Genomic DNA, 13,969 nt, shown 5'->3' on the forward strand with positions numbered 1-13,969 from the left:
ACTGGTGGAATTAAAGTTTTCAATTGGGCTCCAGATTTAAAGTTTACCAGAATAACTCCCGCACCACTGATTTATGAGCAGCGGAAACAAGACAGAAGAGCAGCAGCGCGCTACGCCGCCGTGCCTGGCAGCCCGAGCTGGCTCCATGGCGAAGCGCAGGCAGGGAGTGCTGCAGCTGTGCCCCTTCCTGGCCAGGCGGGCAGGGCGCAGGTCAGCGGTAGGGACAAGCCAGGCGGTTGCGGCTGGTTTTGCCGCTTCATTTCTAGCAAGCGCGGAGAGCCAGGGCGAATGCAGCCCTGGGAGGAGTTACCGTGTGCTCCGAGAGACTCGAGCCTTCCCGCCGCCGCCTTCCCGCGGCCCGGGCGGCGCGGTCAAGACCCGGGCGGCGGCTGAGACACGGCCGCGGCGCCTCGGAGATGCCGCTCCGCAGCCGCGGGGAGGGCGGGCGGGCAGGCGCTGTCCCCGCCGGGTCCCGGCACCCTCTCCCGCTCGCCCAGGCCCGGCGGCTCCCCCTGGCCCGTCGCTCCCGCCCCGTCGGGGCGGCCCCTGCGCGGCACCGCCCGCCCTCCGCCCGTGGGCGGGCCGTGCGGTGCCGTGCGGTTAGGTTGAGGCTCCCTGCGTGTGTCTATAACTTTGTGTTGCTGCCGGTGGTTGTTAGGAGGAGGGATGTGGAAGTCGGCGGCGAGCAGGGTGACAGGCTGCTCGGGCGGGCTGCGGCGGCGGCTGGCTGGCTCGGCGCGGGCGGATCGCTTGCCTCTCGCCGGCTGCTCGCAGAGGGAGCGGGCGGTGTGCCGCTTTCCCCTCCTTCGCCTTTAAAGGGAAGGCGCCTCGGAGCTGAAGGCGCAGGAGCAGGAGAAGCAGGAAACATGCAGCAGCGCTGCTTCTTCTTCCCGTGAATTCGGATCTCGATTTCTGCCGGTGTGGAGGTGGCTGTTGATTCTCCCCCCCACCCCCCGCCTCCCTCCCCTCCCGAAGTGGCTCTCCCTGCCTCTTCTGCCTGCGCTTTTTAAATGACTTGAGTGAAGGGGGGGAAAAACTGTCAAGATGGCAGCAGCAGGAGCAAGGAGGTTATGAATGTGGTGTTGATGCTGGAACAAAACCTATTCTCTTTGGCAGCCCTAGGGAGGGCTTAAAGCTTCTGGACCTGTTGGAAGACTGGCGATTTGATTTGTTCCCGTTGTGTTTGCTTTTTCCCTGCGAGAAGAAGGATTTATTATTTTTTTAAATCGACCAGCCCCCGGGGTGGCTTTTTCCCGCCCCCTGCTCCGTCGGCTGTGAGATTTTGGGGGGTTGGTTGCGTGTGGCTTGGGGGGCACCACAAAGTGACAGGCTTACGCTAATATGCAGTTGGATGTACGCTAAGACTTCGGCTCCCTTTAGGGCGTTTTGAAGAAGGAAAAAGTCTTCGGCGTAATCTGAAAGACCCCTCTCCCTGCCCTCCTGCCGAGGGAGGGTGCAAAGGACCACCCCCACCCCCACCCCCCAAAAAGGGAAGATATCTGCGGAAGCGACGAGGAGCGAGCTCGGAGGCGCCGGGGGCGGGGGGCGGGGGGGTGTCCTCTCCGGGCTGGATACAGCGCGGTTCCCGCTGGAGCTACTTCTGCATCCGCATGGAGTGAAACATAAACAAACGCACACACGCACCGCAGGAGCGGCCGCTGCTCCGCCGGCGCGGAGGGCAGCGCCGCGGGCACCTCCGGCACCGCCCGGCCCCGCGCTGCCCGCCCTGCACCGCCGCTCCGGCTCCTAATCTGATTTTTTTTTTTTTTTTTCCTTCCCCTCCCTCCCCTTCCCCCCGGCTCCGGCGTGCGCATCGCCCGCGGGGAGCGGGGCTCGGGGTGCAGCGGAGAGCCTGCCAGCCCTTAGCGGAGAGCGGCATGCCCGCCCGGCGGCCCCCCGCTTGCTAGGCTCCCGTCGGCACCGAGGAGGAGGCGGCGGAGGAGGAGCGGGGTCGGCGGCCGCCCGCCCCGTCGCAGCGCCCCGCCACCGCAGCCGCCCGCGGGGGAGGCCAAGATGGCAGAGGCGTCGCCCCCCGCGCCGCTCTCTCCCCTGGACGTGGAGCTGGACCCCGAGTTCGAGCCGCAGAGCCGCCCCCGCTCCTGCACCTGGCCCCTGCAGAGGCCTGAGCTGCAGGCCAGCCCAGCCAAGCCTGCCGGCGAGCCGCCCGCCGACGCCGCCTCCATGATCCCCGAGGAGGAGGACGACGAGGAGGAGGGGGGCAGCTCGGCCATGGCCGTCGGCAGCGCGGTCCCCGCGGGCGGAGAAGCGGCGGCGGCGGCCACCGCCGTCCCGGAGGAGGCGGCGCGGCTGCTGGCCCCGCTGCCCGGCGGCGGCCCGGAGGGGCCGAGCCTGTCGCCGGGGGGAGCCGCGGCGGCAGGCGGCGGGGGGCTGAGCGGGGGCCCGGCGGCGGCGCCGAGGAAGTGCTCGTCGCGGCGCAACGCGTGGGGCAACCTCTCCTACGCCGACCTGATCACCCGCGCCATCGAGAGCTCCCCGGAGAAGCGCCTCACCCTTTCCCAGATCTACGACTGGATGGTCCGCTGCGTGCCCTACTTCAAGGACAAGGGCGACAGCAACAGCTCGGCCGGCTGGAAGGTGAGGCGGGGTCCCAGGGCCGTGGCGGACCCACCGCGCCGCCCCGACGGGCGGGCTGCCCGCGGGGGATGCGGCCGCGGAGGGGGGTGCCGGCGGCGTTCCCCGACGGCAGCCGGCCGGGCGCTGCTGATGGCCGTGCTGGGGGACGCGCTGTCGCCTTACCTTTCTCTATCCTTTTTTTTTTTTTTTTTTTTTCCTAAATTTAAGGGAGGGGGTACGAAAAGTTTTGTCTCGTTCCTGTTGCTGTGTGGAAGCGGTGAGGGCTCGTAACTCTGGGAGCAGGGGAGATGCTGGAGCGGAGCAGGCTTCTGCGGTGTAGAAGCACATAAGCAGGGAGGGGAAAAGGGAAGGAGGAGAAAAAAGGAAAAATATTTTTAACGGTGTGCGTGTGGTTTTTTTGCTTTGGTTTTCTTTTTCAAGTTTTAGGTATCTTTGGTGTGACTCGTGCTGGGAATAAGCAGATTTGCTTTTATGCAGGGTCAGTCTGAGTCTCAAAGCTCAAATACAGAATGACACTGTTATTTTTGTCAAGAAAAACCCCAGTGGTTTCCCCACACGTTCCTCAAAGGCAATAGAGGGAAATTTGGGTCTTGACATTTCTTCATGAAGTTAATCAAAGCGTGGAGTTATTGGCTGCTCAGCCACGGGAATGCTTGGTTTGCGATTCCTGCGGTGCCAGTGTACGAGGGCACCGTCTACTGATAAATCCCTTATAGTCCAGCGTTTTCTGTCCTGCATTGTGACAGTTAGCAGCTAAGATTACTACCGTGTTAATAAGTGAGAAAAAAAAATAATCTGTTTTTGTGGTTTGTTTACTCAGTGCGTGCAAAAGCACGTTGCAGGCAGGCAGGGTTTTACTCTCAAAGACAAGAGTCTAATAAAGGCCTACCAGGAGCCGGTGCTGCACGTAAAGCACATCTGAAGCGATTTCCAGAACTGATTTTTTTCTCCTCGTTTTCCATGTCTATTATTAGTGTCTGTCAGATGCCGAAATGTCACGTACTTGCAGCTATACAGAAATGCAGGTGCTGCGGGATGTCGATACTGTTTGCAGAGGGAAATCCTGGTATGGTTCAGTTGCTGCCGGGGGCTGATACTGGCAGCGTTCAAGACTGAGTTTTTGAAGGGATGGCTGAAGGCGAATTTGCTGGGAAGTTTTATTGTGTTACAGAGAAATTAAATTTCCTCTTTGAATCTCTCTAGCTTTGGATCAGGGGAAAACCTGAAGTACACAAATTGGTCAGAAATACTGTATGGATGAAACATTTCTGGCAGTTTTCTTGTTAGCAGCCCTGTTTCACATTTGGTGCCTGAGTAGGACCTGCTGCTAGGAATTGAAGTACAGCTGTATGATTTTTACCTTCCAAATGGAGCACTGTGAGGAAGCATTTCACTGACTTGTCTCAGGCTGGGGAAAATACGAACACAAAGTTTATCGGTGGCACAGCTAATTCCAGACAAGGCTTTTAAAAAACCCAGATCCTTTTAACAGTTTTTGCGTCTGTATTGGATGCTGAATTTTGATCTGACTTTACAAGTGTGACACAAGAGTGTGATGAAGGGTTACATCTTCCGATGACAGCCCGTGTCTTAGAAGTTGTTTGGTTTCATGCAGAAGCAGTGGCTTTAGATGTCAGCTGCTATGACAAATCTAGCCTTTTCATCTGATATGTTGAATTTTCAGTAAATTCTCTATACCCGATTCCAATGAAGACTTGTCAAACAATGGGGCTGATACTGTTTCGGCTGAATTTGGTGGCAAAACTCCTATTTGCTTCAGCTGAAGCAGGATCTGGGCCATAATGTGAAGTGCTTACATTGATTAGTATGCTTAATACAGTCACAATTTTTCTGACAATTTTTACTGTTAATTTGATATTGATTCCTTTGCTGAACAGCATTAACTGGTACTTGGAGCTAATTAAAATGTTAAAAACTTGGATCCCTTGAGATTCCTCCGATATAATTTAGTTCAGAAGTTTCTCACAAGCCTTTAAGATGACCTTTCTCAGGAGATGCAAGCACATTGGTAGCAGAAAATTCTGCTGCTTTAATGACTGTGAGCTGTCTCTGGAAGTTAGGGTAAGGAGTTCGATCGCATTAATGGTGGGTGCAGTTGTGCGTGGGTGGTAGGGGCATACTGAAAGGGGGAAAGGAGAGGTCAGGAGCTAATAATTTACCAGGCATCGAAAACTGCAAAATTTAATTCCTTAACAGGACTAGAGTTTCTTTTAATATATGTATATATGTTCAGAAGAGGACTACTTCAGTTTCTTGGCTGGAACGTAAATTAGTTTGTGCAGAGGCAACACACTTAAATAGAGACTCCATCTTAGTCTCCCAATGCTAAACCACATTATATGTTATTATCATCTTTGTTTCCCTCACAGGTAATGAATACAACTCTTCAGGAACTAATGGCAGCTTTTCACATCAGACTTTTTCAGATTGCTAGTTACACCGAGATTTTAAATGCACAGAAGATAGTTCTGTATCAGGAGGCTTTTATCTTAATTTAGAATATTTTTTACACAGCTAAGTTAATCTTCAAAGATAGGAAGCCCATTTGACGTTATTCTGCTCTGGCACTGAGTGGGAAAATTGTCATTTTAAACAAAGAGAAGAAGAGAACTTGGTTTTATTATCTTATGTATTATTATATATGAAAATATTAATACCGTTTCCACTGAGACGTGCTGAATACCATAATCCGTAAACATAGCTGGGATTATACTCCTCAAAACAATTATTTTAAGAGCTATAAATTAAAGTTACAACTATCACTTTTTTTTTTTTTTTTTTTTGCCTAGGGCATTAAAGCAGAAGTGAGTATTTCAGATGTGGTTAGGAAGGCATATATTAACGTTTCCGCTAATTCCGATAAGGTTTGCCCAATACACCCCCTCAACAATCTTCTTTGCTTCCCCCTCCCCCTGGCCCCGGTGGGATGTTAGCTAACCTAATACTGCCTGACAGCTAACTAGGGCAGTAGTGTACGGTACATGGCTGCAGAGCCAGCACACTGCGGACACTGCTGTGTGCCACGAGCAGCTTGGTTTGCTACAATCCTGTACACTTCCATATCACCGGGAGGGGTTTAGGTGCATGCTTCAGTATCCGCTTATTGTCTTGAATACTTATGGAGAGTCAGTATTCGTATTTATCATTACCGGAGCAGGGGGAAAGGCCTGTGGGTGGGCTGGTTTCACCCTTGTGAAATGCACTGTGCCAGGTACTTCCATAGAGCTCCTTGATGACCAGATCAACCTGTCTTTCCAGATTCAGGTACCCATTACCCTGTCAATATCCTGCAGTCACAAAACTAGTGTGCTGACTTAAACCCCAAGTTTTTGCCCCCAAATATTTGGGATGCAGTTACTCACTTCAGTAATCTTGAAATAGAAAACTGAACCACCTTTGTGTCTGTGTATATAGTAGAGGTGCCTGGTTTCACTATAGCTTAAGTACTTCCATATCTCTTCCTATAATGTTATTTTGTAATTTCTTGCAATGCTATTTTGTGAAACAGTCTTTTCTACATGAAGAGTACACTAGGGGGACTATTTTCCTCTTTGTTGAGTGGTATGGAAAGAACTATGAATCTTTATACACGGATACCAGCAATTCCCAAGTTTAAATGCAGCTGATTTGCTTTGATTTGTTTTTTATATCAGAAGCCTATTTGTTTTACACCTGTTGCATTCATCTTCCCCATGAAAGATAAATACTAGCTGCTGGGATATTTACTTTGAAGAGGTGATTTTTGTAATCTTTGTACATGGACATTTAAACATTCCTTACCATGTTTTATTGGTATATGTGAAGAAGGGCTGCAGTCCCTTCAGCGTAGCAAACACATGAGTCTCTTCTCTAATTATTGAGACTTGAAAAGATTTGAGAAATTTGCCGGCAATCTAGACAGATGTCTGAATCTGTTAGCCAGATGCTAATAGGCAAGATGCGTTGGACTTTTTTAATCATCATCTTGCAAAGGTTGTGGGAAGGAAGAAACACCACTCTTATTTCTCCTTCCTTGGAGTGGCACACTGTCTTTATCAGGAGTGGCAGCGTAAAACTGGAGTTTGTATCAGTTTCATTTTTTCTCTGCCTTTTTTTTTTTTTTTAAAGACTGTGTTTCCCAGTTAATTGCTAGCATGATTATTTTTTCTAGCTTTATGTTATAGTCTTGTTTTCTTTTTTTTTTTCTCCGAATTTTGAGCTGCCTTGTTCAACTGTACAGAAGCGTTTGGGTTACAAACTGTAGCCTGATTATTTTAAGTTTTGATCTACCGAAGCAGTTTAAGCACGTGAATGGATCCTTGGGACTTCACTGGGATTACTTGTGTGCTTAAACTTACTGCTTAAGCATCTTACCTGATCAAAGCCTTACTGTGTTCTGCTTTAACAAAATACTCAGTAACATTTGTAATTGAATTTTGTTCTGAGCAAGGTAGAGAGACGTGTGGTTTCACCCCCGAAGTTGAAACTGCTAGATAACAAGCTTCTTGCATCAAAGAGGAGTATACTTTAGTATCAAAGTAACAAATGACTTCTTAAACTTTCCAGTAGAAACCATATGTAGATATTAGTGCCTGTTACTATTTTCTATCTGTAACATACATCAAAGATCTCACTTTTCCCCAGCTCATGCAGACAGGTGACAGCTATTAGGGGAAAGAGAGAAACACCGAGTAGCTCTCCCAGAATCCTTGACATTGATTCACAGTGTGACAGTGAGGAGCACCTCCACTGAAGGACTTGTGAAATGAAGATAAAAACACACCGCTTTGGTGAACGTCATTAGCTGCAAAGAGTCACAGGCTCTGCTAAACTTAACTTCTGTTGTGAATGGGAAACGTCCAGTGAATAATGCCAGATAGTACTGCTGTCAGGTAGACCTGCACGATAAATACTGGAAGCAATGTTCTTCAGTTCTTTGGAGACAGAAGGTTACCTAAAACAGTCACGCAGCATTGATGTTGTGCGTATTAGGTTATTAGTGTCAATATTTGAGCATATTTAAAATAGGAAGCTTGAGAGTTGGAGTTTGGCTCCTACACTTAGCTGTGTATTTGGAAGTACATGGTTAATGCTAACAAAAATTAAATCACCTCAGTGGCTTTTATGTCTGCTGTATTGTGTTGGCTTGAACAAGCACTGTCTGATGTCTGAGACTTATCAGGCTAGGGGAGAGAAGCATCCTGGTGCTCTGGCCCCGGGATGTCCTGCATCAGCTTGGTTTTGTCCTGGTAAATAGAGTGGTGTCTTACACGTGAGGCCATTTTGTATTCGGGTCATTTTGGTGGTGCTACACCACTTTGCTCTAATCCTGGGAGATTAGGGGAGGCTGGGCACGTGCTGGTGCATTTAGAAAGGCGAGTGATTAGGGTTAGCCCGGTGGTTTCATGAAAGCTCTTTGTGCTGAGGTGGACAAAGTAGAAACCTGGAGTCAGTGGCGTCCCTTGCAGAAGGCAGGCAGTGCTGGGGCGGGCACAGCTCCCCCACACCCCCCTGCAGCAGCTGGCCTGTTTTCAGCCAGTTTGTGTGGGGTGGATGGGGGAGAAGAAACATGAAATCACCCCAGAAAATTATGGTGGGTGTGCTGGGTTCAAAGGGAGGCAGGAGGGATTGCCTTGGAGATAAGGGAAATCAGGATAAACAGCCAAAGCATTTCTCTAGGTGACAGCCTCCTGAAGGTGCCCTGCAAGATTTTGGCAGCCAGCTATTTTGCGTGGAAGTATGGAAAATCTTTTGTGAGGATTGTTTCTTATTTGCAATGCAATTACAGTGGGTCTTGGCATAGTGGCGGCTTGCCAAGGGAGAAACTGAAAGTATTTCCTAATGCAAGTTGTTACTTAGATTAAAATCTTCGTGTGTTCTTGTTTCTCTCCTACTTTTTTAAAAGCCTTACTACTATCTGTGTCACAGAAAATGTGCCCAAGGGCAAAGTTACAAAATGGTAGTGTTAGTGTCTTTTAAAGGCACGAGGCCCTTCATGTTTTGAGGCAGACTCTCTGGAGGAGGGCAAGCTCTGAGCATCCTCCCACCAGTGCTTCATTCCCCTTGCCACAAAAAACTGTGGTTCCTCGGTTGGCACTGGAAAGGGGCCACAGCCTCGCCTGGTCCCAGGGCAGGAGGGACATCCAGGTCCTGTAGCACGTAGTGAGTATCCCAGTGAAGGCCTGGCTGATAACACAGTGCTCGGGGAGCTGCAGGGTTTTTTTGATGTGGCTTTTCTTGGGGCTGACAATATGTGTGTAGTATAGTGGTTCAGGAGCAAAATAAAGTGTTCAAGTAATGTGCACAGTCATTCAGTTTTCGGTAGTGCTGGCTCAGCACAGCATGAGTTAAGTGAAGATTATGCTTAACCTTTTATTTGCTCTTTTTTTATGCTTCTACAAACTTAGATTGTTCTTTTCTGTCACAATTCCCTGAGCATTGCCACACACTAAGCTTGGAAAATGAGGTGTATTTAGCCAATTTATGGCCTGACATATGTTAATTAACATTAATTACCTGCTTGAATAGTCCATTTAGCACTTATTATTAAAAAGTGGCTTGTCTACAGAAGGGGATTTTCCATCAGAGTGAGATGTTTTGTTCTAACTTGCTTCAGAGTCAGGATGGGGTACCCTGTGCTTCTCTGCACGGCTATACCAGTTTCCTGATGTTCCAGTTGTGTGTGTGGGATACGATTGCACTGCTGACAGGCACCAACTCCTTACCAATGTGTATTTGACACTTACTTGACATCAGCTTGGCTTTCCCAAGCTAACCAGCATGTTTCCAAGTGGTTTTTACTAATGGTGGGTACAGCTCTTGCTCCTCTGATTGAGGCAGCTGGAGAGAGAGCCATAGTTCTCAGCTTGCCAGGAACTGCAGGGAGATCTGGAGGTCTGTGGTGATGTGGCCCCAGCCCCTGTTTGGGGTGGAGGAGTAGGAAGAGCTCAGGTGTGCAAGGTGTGCGTAGGAGTTGCTGGGCACACTGTAGTGCCCTGCGGGGGGTGTGTGTGTGTGGGGGCACCTTCAGCTCTGCATGGCTGAGGATGATGGACCTTGAGGCTGCTGGAGCTATTGAGAATAGACCACTGCTGAGTGGAGCACGGTCTCCAGCAACAGGTTGTCTCTTGCTGTATTCTTCAGCTATGTTATTTTAAGTTACCTCCTGGGCCCTGTGTTGGGCAAGGGTTGTCACAGGTCATTGGTCTGAAAACCTGTGATATGAAGGGAGTAACAAGCAGACAGCACTCATTCAATTTTCAAATACCAATATATATATTTTTTTTTATAAACTTCATTCCTCAATTCCCCATCCCCCAATTTCTCGTTCCTGTCTTGGGAGACTCTAGGGACGTTGTCCTACTTCTCTTTCACCATCCTTCCCTTTGTAACACGAGCCTGGAGGTTTGCATGATGCATGGGGTGCCTCTGTGGGAAATGGAGGGCTGGCTTGTAACTGTGCAGGGCATGTTGCAGAGTATGGCATTTCAGTTGGGGATGCAGTGTAGAGGTGATTAGGCTACAGGACTGATGAAGAACGATTTCAGGGCAGGCAAGGGGTTGGAAACAAGCAAGTGATTGTGTTAGTGCTCTGCCTCATCCCTGCGGTGAAATTGCAAGGGAGCTGCCTTTCAGTGGGGCTGGAGAAGAGTGTTGCTGTGTCGCCATTGCTTTTTGCCGGAGTGGTTCCTCTTGATGCTGCGCCTAGCTGCCTGGTCCAGGAGGAGCCAGCCTGCAAAGCCAGCGCCCTTTCCCTGCGCCACCCACCGTTGCACATTTACTCAAGGACTGGTATGCTCACAACACTGTTTGCAAACTGCCAGTTTGAGGCAGGTCAGGAGTTAACAGCATTGGTATCTTGTTAATAACTGTTGTGTGTCGTCATGTCGTCTGTCCCCTCCGTCCGTCCCCTCTCCCCGCCCCCCCCCCCCCCCCCCCCCCCCGGACTTTGCTTATTGGGGCGATTTGCTTTATCTGTATGCTGGTACCTGAAGGCTGTTTAAATACTGCTGATACAAAACACCTTTGTGAGATTTCAGTGACAAAAAAATGCCTTTCTGGGAATTTGTACTGGTAAAGAAATGCCTTGTGAAAATTAGTGCTTACAACAGACTTGTGCTAATGAACTGAAGGGATCACTTGTTTGATTGCAACCTGCTATGTAGTTAAGAGCTGAATTATGAAATGATGGGTTCTCTCTTGAATATGTTTCTTTGCAAGTTATTACTTTGCTTTTCTTTATTATTTTTCCTCTTCTGGTGAAGTTACCACTTGCTGCATGTAAAAGGGACGTGCGAGGGAGGTGCGTGCTGGGACAGGAAGTCAGAGGGCAGCCTGTGGGTCACTGCCAGAGAGCTGGAGGAAGGTCTTTTTGAAACGAGGAGGACGGTGTGCAGCACCTGGAGCTTGTCATCAGGGCCTTTGCAGCTTGTGCCTCCAGGTCTCCCAGAGAGTGCTGCCTGCCGGTTTTAGGGGGCAGGAGGCTGCTGGCAGTGGGTGTGGGGCTCTGCCGGTGCAACCTCTGGCTGCTGTACACCCGAGTGCTGCTGGCAGTCAGGTGCATTTCCACGGGGTGAGTCAGTGGATCATGCCACTTCTGTGTCCTGTCACCCATTGCCCGTGCTGAGGTGAAGGGCAAATCCTGTTGAGAGCCAAAATCCTGTTGAGAGCTCCAGAATGAGGGCAGGAGGCAGGAGTGCTGCCAAAGGTGTCGTTTTTCTACATTGACACCTACCTCTGCGGCTGCCTTCGTGCCTTGTGTTTGCTGCGGGTCTGCCTGGAGGTTGCTGGCAACCTAGCCCTCAGCCTTGCGGCGCCTTCAGGCCAGCCTGCCCGCCCGTCACTGGCTTTTCAAGACCTTCGGCTTTCCCTAGGGAGCAGCGGGGGACACGGGCACGCCGGGGATTGTGATCAGTGGGTGGGACGCAGTCCTAGGAAAAAGTTTTCGGTAGGTTTGCTGGCTCCTGAGTCACGTGAGCAGAAAATGGCAGGTCTGGGCTGCTTGCCAGCGCTTGAACAGGGAGGTAACATCTGCTTATCCCCACACCAGAGGAGTGGGAGGCAGCAGATAACGTGGAAGGCTGAGGAGGACAGATAGAGGAGCACTCAAACACATCAGCACACGTCCGCTTGGGCTTCACACTGCCTCCCTGGCTGCTCTGAATGCTCACTTCGCGGTGGGAATGAAAACTAGTTTGAATGGGTGCAGCCTAGTTTATGATGAGGCAACTACCATGGGTAGAATGAAGTAAAGAGAGCAGGGTCTGGCTCTTGTCCCTGCTAAAGGCCATGTTAAAGCAGCAGTGGGACTCTCCAACAGTGCCACGGCAGCATGCATTTGCATTACTGTAAGACGCAAGCCTGCCCTGCTTAAAATCCTGATTGCCACTGAGCCTGGACCCCCTGTGAGGACTGAGCATGGCCAGGAAGTGTTAGCAATAGTCTTGCACTTAAGTAAACAAAGCTTTGTTTAAAAACGTACTAATTGCCTAATAATATTGTAATACAAACTACTCTTCTAGTCTAGACAGCCAGCACCTCTGACACTGTAGATGATTTGCCCTTGTAACTCAGTGTTTCTCATGCTGCACCATGTGGGTTTCTATACTTTTTCAAAAATAAGATGCAGAAGAATAAATGTATTAATCTAAAGAAATCATTTTAGGACACGACTTCTAGAGCCATATTTGTTTTATCTGGAATGTGAACTGAATTATCTTGATATATACTCCACTTATGTGTCAGTGCTCTTAAAACCTGCTGTATTGGATTTTTTTTCTCCCCATGTTAGCTCTTCAAGCAGCTATTTCAGCTCTCTGAAGACATGTTACGACCACAGTTAGCCCCACTTTCTCACACAAAATTTGGAGTGTAAACATACCTTTAAATGTGAGACTTAATCCAAATCAAGGGTTTCTGACTTTGAGGGTATTTGTGAAGTTAGGCTGTGAACCCCTATCTCATGTAAATATATTTGCTAGTACTTCATGGAGGATTTATCAGTTTCATATATAAAATTCTAGATATGCTTAGTACATATAATTTGGCATCTGATAAGTGAGAACAGTGCTCAACAAAGAATATCTTTCTGTGAGACTCTTACAGGCTCCCACATTATCACGTTTTTAGCTGATCGGTTTTGTGCTGAGAGCAGTGAGTTGGTTTCCTGAAAGCCTGTAACTACTGTTTGTTCTGCAAAACTGCTCTGGACCTTAACTAATTTTCAGAGAATGTTTTTTTCCAGGAACTCATAGGAGAAGGTGATGCCAGTTCAATTCGTGTCCTGAGATGCTTGTAAGCTGAGACACTTTGAGCTGCTGTCCCTCGTTTTGTGCAACACGATCTATTGTGTTTAGAAGTTTCGCTGTGCGTGGGAACTCAAAACCATTTGTCTGAGATGTCAGTTTTCAGAGCAAAGGGTACTTCTTTAAGTATTCATCAAGACCTACAATGGGAGGCTGCTGGTCCTACGATTCCTTTGTAGAACAGTATTGGCACCAAGAATGATGCTGCCACTGAGGAGGTAAATCTTGTGAATCTTGTTCAAGCAGCTTTTGCTTTTGCGTAGCCCGAGCCATGTATGTGGCGCAGATAAGTGGGCCGCATCTAAAATCTTCAATTTGCAAATAGAAGTCATGGCAGAGCTCTGCATGGATTGAGCCAGAGGTTTCCAGCCTCATTTGTGCTGCAGCCAAAAGCTCTGAACCTAATAGTAGTATTTTCATCATGAAGTTGACAGTGTGATTTTCACTTCCCATAGCATGTTGAGATTTGTTTTTTGCCCTATTGCTCTTACACCCTGGCTCATGCATGGCAAAAATACTTCTCATTAAAATGTACTAGAAGGTTTGCACACTTGGAGCAGGATAGAAATGTTTTATGAGGAGCTGGTTTTTATAAAGCTCTGGGGAAGGGAGTTGTGTGCTTAAGAAGATATTTGAAAATCAGTAGTGAGGCCATTTTACATACAAAAAAGAGGGAAAGTGTGTAGGCTGTAACGTAGTGGCATATGGGTTGTGAGGAGGAAGGGTTCTGTGAACTAGCAGTAGGGAGTAAATCAACCTGATGTATGTTCATAGACATCTGATGTCTACTGGGCCTAGTGGGGTAGCTTGGAGCAGGTGGAAGAAGCATACTGTTTACCTAATTAGAAACATAAATAAAATCTTTCCAACATTTTTCTAAATTAAAATGCATTTGAAGCATATGTCAGACTTCTCACATCCAGGAAAGATCTCTAAATCCCTGCCGTTCCCCAGGAGGCTGTTTCTAGCCCACCTTCTTCAGGGCTCTGCCAGGTAATAAGTCCTCCTTGTCAGAGGATGGAGTGGAACATGCATTAGCAGTTGGAGATGCTTGGGGAGCACAGCTGTAC

At 49.0% G+C, this 13,969-nt stretch overlaps 1 protein-coding gene across 3 annotated transcripts in view; it reads left to right on the top strand.

Annotated features, from left to right (window-relative positions):
• The first annotated feature begins 599 nt into the window (after window positions 1-599).
• Window positions 600-13,969, top strand: part of FOXO3 (forkhead box O3) — a 97,611-nt gene continuing 84,241 nt past the window's right edge. For 2 of the 3 annotated variants that reach the window (XR_005105052.1, XR_005105051.1), the window contains exon 1: window positions 600-2,595. Coding sequence is in view for 1 of the 3 variants with exons in the window: in XM_037392930.1 (XP_037248827.1) it covers window positions 2,014-2,595 (582 nt within the window). In the remaining 2 variants the exon portion in view is untranslated. The remainder of the gene's footprint in view (window positions 2,596-13,969) is intronic. The other variant, XM_037392930.1, reaches the window with a different exon arrangement.

The sequence above is a fragment of the Falco rusticolus genome, chromosome 6 (assembly GCF_015220075.1).
Source record: "Falco rusticolus isolate bFalRus1 chromosome 6, bFalRus1.pri, whole genome shotgun sequence".
Taxonomy (NCBI): domain Eukaryota; kingdom Metazoa; phylum Chordata; class Aves; order Falconiformes; family Falconidae; genus Falco; species Falco rusticolus.